The 8,902-nt window shown below is 40.1% G+C and overlaps 1 protein-coding gene across 2 annotated transcripts in view; it reads right to left on the bottom strand.

Moving 5' to 3' along the window:
- Window positions 1–2,563: 2,563 nt before the first annotated feature.
- LOC149095637 (voltage-dependent L-type calcium channel subunit alpha-1D-like) overlaps window positions 2,564–8,902 on the bottom strand; it is a 44,848-nt gene continuing 38,509 nt past the window's right edge. For both annotated transcript variants that reach the window (XM_089281758.1, XM_089281759.1), the window contains 6 exons: window positions 8,773–8,883; window positions 8,317–8,447; window positions 7,250–7,366; window positions 7,103–7,158; window positions 6,476–6,584; window positions 2,564–5,364 (listed from right to left, as the gene is read on the bottom strand). In XM_089281758.1, coding sequence (XP_089137884.1) covers window positions 4,738–5,364; window positions 6,476–6,584; window positions 7,103–7,158; window positions 7,250–7,366; window positions 8,317–8,447; window positions 8,773–8,883 — 1,151 coding nt within the window. In that variant the 3' untranslated portion in view covers window positions 2,564–4,737. The remainder of the gene's footprint in view (window positions 5,365–6,475; window positions 6,585–7,102; window positions 7,159–7,249; window positions 7,367–8,316; window positions 8,448–8,772; window positions 8,884–8,902) is intronic.

Raw genomic sequence — 8,902 nt, 5'->3', positions numbered from 1 at the left:
GAGGTTAACTGGCTAAATTAATGTACCTCCCAACTCAAATACGTTTTCCGATTGGAGGAGAACGTGTCACGTGTTGTGGGTCAAAATCCACTAACTCCCTAGGGCGAACAAAACTCACTAACTCGCTAGGGAAACGAAACTTGAACTTTCGAGTCGCACGTGATCAGGTCGTGCTCCTTGAAACCGTGGCAAAGTTTTGAGCCAGCCGGCGTCGATTTCTTTGCATTTTTTTCTGTTTTTGAGTTGGGAGGTATAACAATACACTTAATGACTGGTCCCAGTTTTGTTTCCCCTCGACCTCAATCTTCGCCTCGGAGAACATCGAGGGTCTCGGGGAAACAAACCTCACTGTTTTCCTTGGGGCCAGTCATTAAGTACAAGTGCTTAATCTTCCAGGGTCGTTCGGTCTTTCAGCGGGATGAATTTAGGAAGACCCTAGCCTGGAATCAAGATTTCTCAATCAGGCAGATCGGTGAACGTCATCGTCTTTGAAAAGGTCCTTTTTTAAAATGTTTTCCGCCCTCACTAAAACGCAAAGCCGGCGTTTTCAAATTCCTCCGGTTTGAAGAGCGTTGTCGAAAAGTTCCGTTTTCCTGACGAATTGGTGTGGACGATAGGCCTCTAATGTTTTAATAATTTAATTGTATTCTCCTAAAACAGTAAAAACTATATTAGGAGGTTTAAAGTTAGACTGAAGTAACCGTAGGAATAAAGCTGCGTTTTCAAATTCCCTTTAAGGGTGAACCAAAACTCGATCCTCAAACAAGCAAACAAAGAACTTGGCCAATTTCCAGCCATCAGTTGACCGAACAAGCTTGGTCAACAACCCATATGTCTTGTGCTATGGAGAAGCTACAAGGAGAGTGTTGCCGCGGCATTTAATTCTTTTGTTATTTTTTTCCGTTTGTACGTGCATTCTTTCCGTCATCATCGCATTCTTTTCGTTTTTCTCGCTTTCACGTAATCAATATTCTGTTAGGTTTTTTCGCATAATTTTGTTTTGCTTGAGTTGCCTTTAGTATGCGTTTTTCTTGTATATTTGTGCATTTCCATCGCCACGTTACAGTCATCTTGTTTCATTTACCGCCTTCCGCTTTCCTCTTTCGTGTTCCTAACCGTCCTAGTCATACAACGTTTGTAAGTATCGTCTACCTTTGGGTCGTTATTTCTGTTTCTTTTATTGTATTCGTTCATAACTTGTAATTTATTTTGTCCGTAGCCGACCGCTCGCTCTTCATCACTTTCTTCGCTTTCATCGTTTATCACCGCACTTTGATGATCGTTTGAATTCTACATTTCGTCATATCGATTAAAGCACATGCGGCGTGTTCACACCACTACCCCTTCCCCCACTCCCCCCCCCCACTTCCCCCCCCCCCTTTAATTATGACGTTCGTTTTGATATTTGCCCATGCTACAGTTTTGATAAACACGTATTGGGGATAACTTGTTTTTAGGACAGGCTGCAGTTTGCCTCTCTGTTCCTGTCAAAGCGGAGCGCCTTAAGCTAATGAACCACGATTATTGAAACCAATCTCCGCTCAGTTTGTATAGGTGGTCAAATTTCAAAACAATTTGCACGACCCCTTAGGGCGCGGTGTGCAATTTGTAGTCTTCAAAGAATTTAAGAGTGGTTATTTATTCCAAAATGCACGAGAAAAATCATTTGATTACTTGTTTAATATACATGCAATCCAATTTTAACTTGCTGCAATGTTTGGGATTGACGTGCCCTCGGCCAATCAGCATGCTGAAATTCTTACGTGTATTACTAGCGAGAAAAATAAATGGATCGTCGCCTTTCTAATGTAAATAATGAAACAAATTACAAAGATATCGAGAGGAAGCCACATCAGCCTTAGCAGGTTTTCATACGGGTCCTCTATCCAGGTTGTGCTGGTTTTCCAGGACGGAAAACAGTGGGAAAATTTGAACCGCTAGAAAAACCCTCAGAGCAAGGAAAGAACCAATAACAGACTCAAGCCACATTTATATATAACACTGGGCCAGAATCGAATCCGTATGCACGTTTATGTCATACATGAAACACGATAGATCGTGTCTCACCACATTTCCAAACATCGAGAAGAGTTGAAAATACGACCTGTAGCGTATTTTTGACGAGCTTTGGTGTTTGGTAATGTGGTCGAACACTGTCTTGAGTGTTTGATAGATCTTCTCAATCGACTTGACAAATTGACAATGTTATGACGAAATCCATTGTCAATAACAGGACAGACGCATGAAAAACGGATGTCAATTTGTTTTTTGCGATAACAAATTGTCAAATTGTCCGCTCTCGCTCGTTGACGCTTCGCATAAATGATAAAATCATGTGTCTGTCCGCTTATTGATAATGAAAATTAGCCAATGAGCGCGCGAGAATTTCAGCAGTTATCGTAAAAACTAAAACTGAAGAGAAAACGGAGAAAATCGTAAAAATTTATATAAAGATCCGATATCTAAACACCATCACGGTCATGATTTCCTTTGTTTAAACTCGATACATCATTAATAAGTTTGAAAATAATTAGTCTAAAACCATCACAAGGCAACCAGAACATTTTTCCGAACAAAATATCCTTTATTTGCAGATTAATTCTCATGTTGTTTTCAGCCTTTTTATTTTATATGCTGCCTTAAAGGCGCGAATTTTTCTTTATAAAAATTAAAATCTCTATTTACAACCAGATACAAATGGTTCTACAATACAATACGATAAAAATTTGCTCTAGGAACAACTCTATATCATGTTCATTGATTTCGCAGGGGGGCATAAATATGGTGCTACAAAAATATCTTCCCGGTAGTGGAACATTTCAGAATTGAATATTGTATAACTCTTCAAAATTGTAGACTTCCACAACAAAAATTGGATACGAGTTCTAAGCGCACGGTACAATGCTTGGTTATACTATTCTTATCAAAGTCTTTGCTACAATTACAACTTAAGGTATTTTTTTTTGGCCGATTCAAGATTCCTGTAAAGGGTATACAATTCAAAGTTTTTTCAGTTTTAGGCAAACCATGTTTAACCGCGTTCGAAATAAAAATAAAGGTTTTTTCCTCTAAAGGGCATACAATTAAAGCCTTTTTTCAGTACTGCGCAGATCAAGTTTAAACAAGCTTGAACGTAAAATAGGAGTTTTCCTGACTAATTTCTATACAGCTTCAAGATCAGCAGAAGATTGACAATATGAGATGATATTATTTGTTGCTAGTCATATTGGCAGGTAAAAAAATAGCTGTTGAAAGATAACGCTTAACTATCTGTGATAGAGTAGTTTTCAATTGAGTATCGTAAAACCAAAACCAAACCAATTACTTACCAATAGGCCATTTTACAGTTGTGTGCTTAGTTACCTGGCCTATGAATACAAGCGAGGCTCGAGGTGACCTTGCTTTGATACAGCCCTTTCTACTTTTCTCATTTAAATGCTGATTAGTTAGCACAAGAGCAACTTGATTTACACAATAAAACAGTGACGTCTGTATCAAAACAAGGTTACCTACAGCCTCGCTGTCATTCAAAACCCAGCTCACTGAACAAACAACTGTAAAATGGTCTATTAGACTACTCAACCAATCTCAAATCGTAGTAAAACCAAAACCAAAGTAATTATCTAAATACTTTCGACACTCACTAAAAAAACCGCTCTAAGACATCTACTAATTAAATAACTATCTCACTTTCTAAAGGCCTTATATCACATACGGAGTGAAGAGGATAGCTAAAAATGTGTCACTTTCTAATGAAACAAAATACATAACTGGAAATCTTCTTTGATTGTCACTCTTTCGTAACAAAACAAAACAAATCTTCAAATGCAGATTTTGATATACTGCAGTATGTACACAGAACTCAATTAGAGCTATACTTCATTATCTAATTAACCATTTCGAATCTAGAAAGTGGATCAAAGTGCACAGGAAAAATAAATTAAAAAGCAAAAAATGCCCTAAGGAAAATATTCGTCAATTTTATATACCTCTATTAACTTTAAACTATACAACTTCAGTTCCATTTAACTAACATAGGCTTAAGAACTGAATTCATGAACAAATTAATTGAATCAATTTTGCTGCATTTTAAGTAAAAAAAAGGCACTTCTTAAAAGTACAAGAAAAAAAATAAAATAAAATTATCCTTTGGCACTAATTTGACACAAAGCAACGAGTTGCTACCAACTAAAGTTACAAACATTAACTCGCGACAAACTAGGAAATTCTTACAAGGAAACACAATACAACTACCCAAAAATTAGCAATAAATCTACTATTCATTCTACGAGCTCCTCTCATGTTTTGCATCTAGCTGCTCAATATTAATTTATATAGCTTTGTTTCTATAAAAGTCTGAACTCTTTGCCTAGCCAAAAGATGAAAGGGAATGTGTGATATACAAAGATGACGATGCAGTAAAATTTCAATTAGCTTTAACAGATAATATACCTGTGCTAAATGCGTTAAAGATTTACACTGTTTTTACTGTTGCGGCCATTCTCTAAGCAGTGGATGTTCTGCTTTTGGAACGTGTTCTGTTGCTGCTGACCCAAAACCGCGGGCGTTTCTGGAACCCGTTTCCACATGAAATCGTTGCTGGCAAAGCGTATTGGGTTGCACTGGTAAGGGAACTCTCTTAACCAATTGCGTGACAGCATCGCGTCACGAGCTGTGGATGCGTTCCTTAGCAACGGTGTAAATTTTCGCCTTTGCAGTCTCGATTTACCAGAGACATCAAAGATCGGTGATAATAATTGGAGTGTCAGGCTCACTTGACCACCGAGGCGAAATGAAGGGCGAGCTCCTTGTGCTATCTGCCTCTGCCGCGATCCTGACATCACCGAAGTCTTCCTCTTCGGTCGCCGACTCCCGATCGCTAGCTTGAGCTAAAATTCTCTCCGCGGCTTCGTTGAGGTCGTCTTCCGAAACGTCGAAAGCTTCGGCGATTTCTTGTTCGGCAACCCGAACAAGTGGGTCGTCCAAGGTTATCGAAACACCTTCATCGACTAACGCACTCTCGAGAAGGCTTTTGATACTTGAGGACCTTTCCCGGTCGAGTTCACGGCCCAAATAGGAAGCGTCCCCAGAGGCTGGTCGAGGCGTCAAGCCTAAAATCTCACTCCTGCTTCGCTGCCTCGTATAACGTCTTGGTTCAGGTGATTGATTAGGCCTTAGTGGCAAGCTCGATGCAGTTTTTAGGCCTGGATGCCCCTTAAGGGCAGTCAAAAATCCCGGATCATCCGGGTCTCCCAAAGGAAGTTCAATGCGAGGCTGATCACCCTCGCTTTCGTTCGCGTTTTCATCTGCTGATGTACCAGCACTGGGTACTAAAAAAGGTTGATCACTGAACATGGCTGAGGGCTGCAACAACAACAACAAGTATCAGAAAAGAATATCGATACCTGAGAAATTTACAGCTCACTGCGGAAATAAGAATACGTAACCACGTGGATGGGAGTGCAATAAAGGATTTACACAACGAGAGATGTTTGAGAATTAGCTTAAAATTGCAGGAGGCGTTAGGTTAGTACAATTTGAAAAAAATTCTTTAAGTTCTTCAGATTACGGCAAATGCCTTTGAGCATCGATTAGATTAGCCGAGAGAGGGGAGGGCCGGTTATGATTGTTGGATAAGTCGACAGAAATATTATGGAAATTTGTATTACTTTGTTGCGGGATGTAGAGAAAACAGTAAATGTTTGCCCCTTCCCCCCTTCTAGGGAAACAGTGAAGAGTTTTTCCCCTCGACCATCAGTACCTTGAGGTGTCGAGGAAACACACGTTATTGTTATTTATATAATAATTAAATGAATGCGCGCGCTCCGATTGATCAATCAGCTATGGTTTACTGTGCCAGTAAACTCATGGAAATTTCGCGTGTCTTCTGAATTATTATATAAAAGCAATAGACCACAAGTTTTAATGGTTTAGAGGCATGATAAACCACTTGGGATGTTGGAAGAACACTCGAAGAAATTCGTAAATCACTCGCCTGCAGCTCGTGATTTACGAATTCTTCTCATGTTCTTCCAACATCCCGCGTGGTTTATCAGCCTATAAACCATAAAAGCTTGTGGTCTATTGCTTCAATAGCTGGAGTTTGGGTAAATCTAACATGCGCTTTTATTGGTTGATTTATGGTCACGCAGCAATGACTAAATTTAAATGTTAACCCGGCGAGCAACAATTACACATTTGTTGCTCGTTCTCACACTGACCGAAAGTTACTCTGACCTTTTCTTGCCTAATTTTTTTACACTTAACTCCAGCTATATAACAAAACATTTATTATCTGGTCCTTTTGGGAACAGTTAGTTTAGTTTTCCCGCGAATTTCGATGTTTCTTTTGACTCCGTCTCCGGAAACATCCGAGATTCTCGGGAAAATAAAACTTATTGTTTCCCAAAGGACCAGTAATTAAGTGTATACTGTTTGCTTTGAAGCCAACCTAAGTGCTCATTATTTAACCTACCCTCGTCCCAGTAAGATTTGACATTGAGGAGCTTTTCTTCTTTGTGTCAAGACCATGCCCATTTTTGCCCAGAAAAGTAGACAAGCGGAAAGAAGCCGGTCGTTTAAAACTGAAAACAAAAATGTCAACAAAGATGAAAAAAATATACACTTGGACCACGCTAATTCGAACTCGGTTATTTCGAATCCCCCGTAATTTCGAACTCTAAACTATTTCCCTTAAATTCGCCCTTCAGTCTTTTACTATCCACTATTTCGAACTACTGCTTCCCTTGAGAGTTCGAAATAGCGAGGTTCAGCGGTATAATATGTGCTGTAAATAACCAATACTCAGCCGAGAAAAGTAACAAATATTGTGAAGAAAAGCAATTTTCTTAGGGTGACATGCGATCAGAGGACACGTGAGACTTGAAGGAGCCCAGTCACGGTATTTAGAGTTATCTTGTCCCCGTAATAGTTGACTAAGATATAAAGCACAAAGTGATAATATTAAACCATACAGGAACAGGGAAGGTTAAGGATGGAGAAGATTGACACGGATTACAAACGACAACTTGAAACACTTGGGCTACACTTATCAAGATGGGCAAACAGTGACGTTGCTCCTTTAACGTAATCAGATGAATACCTATGACGTGGTGATACTGATACTGCATTTTTAAGACTCTCCCAGAATCCCTTGTGCTGCAAAGACATCAAAACACGGTGTTACTGACAACGAAAAGCAACTACAGCAAAATGTCAATCCTGAGGTGTTCATGTAGATGTGGTTTACCTGGGCTTTTTGTGATGCGTCTTCTTTTAAGAATAGCTCGTCATCATCACTCCCCAGCTGACCGGAAATGGCCCGACGAAGCTGTGGTCCGAGACCATGAAGCGTCCTAAGACCCGCCTGGGAAGCGGAAATAGAAAGAGAGATGGAGATTATAGCTATGGGCGTGATAATCATTAGGGCAATAAGGAACTCCATGTCATGCCGCACGGCAGTACAAAACAGCATCAATAGCTGACGCGGGAAGGACCGGGAGAGGGAGGTGGGGTTGAACGGGTGGGAGTGGGGGTGGGGGTAAGGTGAGCCACCCAGATCAGCAATTCATTTAACGCGAGCAACTCAGAAAACGCAGAGAATTCCACCCTCTTTCAATCATCATTACCATTTATCATTAGGATAAATCAGGCTTGCAACATGACATGGCATGTGTTTTATGGCCTAGTTCACCACGAGTCTACCATAGCTCTGTGGTTGGAGCGCTTAATTCGTTAAAATCTTCTCGTCAGAGACAATTCGACTCAAGCGCTCTCCGGGTCATTTTCTAACAGGCTAATTCTTTTTCTGTCTGTATGGCCGTTCCACTCATTTAGGAAAGAGAAAGACAATGCTTCGGTTGAAAACAAAAAAAAAACAATAGTTTTTTTTTTTCAGAGAAAAGAAAAGGGTCTACCGACAAGTCGGTGTCGGAGTGTTTGAACTCGTCTTTTACTGGACAACAAAAACAGACGAGAGAACTAGCGCCTGCTCGGCAAATCTTCGTTGCAGAATTCCCGATTCTTTAGCGATCAGGGACAAAAAACGCGAGCTAGTCCAAAAATTCAACAAATGAAAACCACAGCAAGAAATACTTTGATACGACAGTTGTTTGGCAACCTCAGGGTCAAAAAACTAAATTAATCAAAACAAAACCCTCGATGTGAAAACGGCGGCCTTAAACTAGTGCCGGACACTCGATTTTGAAACCTTTCCCCAAACTAAGGAATCTAAAACTCTCCGGTCGCTATGGTTACTCGGTTTTATCTTAGTCAACAACCTGAATGGACACTGACAAACACACTAAGAGTTTTTACCTGTAAAGCCACAGTGCTGTTTCCAGGCATCTCATTGGCCTGGTCTTGCGCTTTCTGTCTCGCTTTGAAGCGGCGAAAGTACTCTTGAATCAGGTAGGTAGCGTAGAACTTGCCAACTGTGACGTCATCGCCTATGCAGTAAAAAAAAAACAAAACAAAAACAAACAAAAAAAAACATTAACAACAGCAGTTAGTTTTCTTGTTACCTAGAAATTCTTCTTAAACTCTTTGATTTCTTCTAAACATCTTGTTGTTTTTCACTCGAAGAACCAACACCCCTGAGTATAGATTACCGACCCATTATCCCCTGTAGCATTTCTGATGAACATTTACTCGTTTGTTCGTAATTTTCCCTTGTTTCTTTTTCCTTTTTTAAAGCATTTTACCAACACTCCATGCAGCGCCGTAGAGACAAACATCTAAAATATGGACCGTCCGAAAAAAGGAATTACTCACGCACTCCAGGAGGTTGCACCACTTTATCTAAGAGCTCCATCGACGTCTTTGGCCAGATACGAAGAATTATGTTCCTGACTTCTTCATTAGCTTTGTCTATCGACCCTTTCCCTGCAAAAACAAAGAAACA

Source organism: Orbicella faveolata, unplaced genomic scaffold (genome assembly GCF_042242905.1).
Source record: "Orbicella faveolata isolate gen_17 unplaced genomic scaffold, um_ofav_v1 contig_5, whole genome shotgun sequence".
Classification (NCBI taxonomy): domain Eukaryota; kingdom Metazoa; phylum Cnidaria; class Anthozoa; order Scleractinia; family Merulinidae; genus Orbicella; species Orbicella faveolata.
Note: the sequence above shows the minus strand (reverse complement) of the source record. Positions and strands in the feature narration are given on the sequence as shown.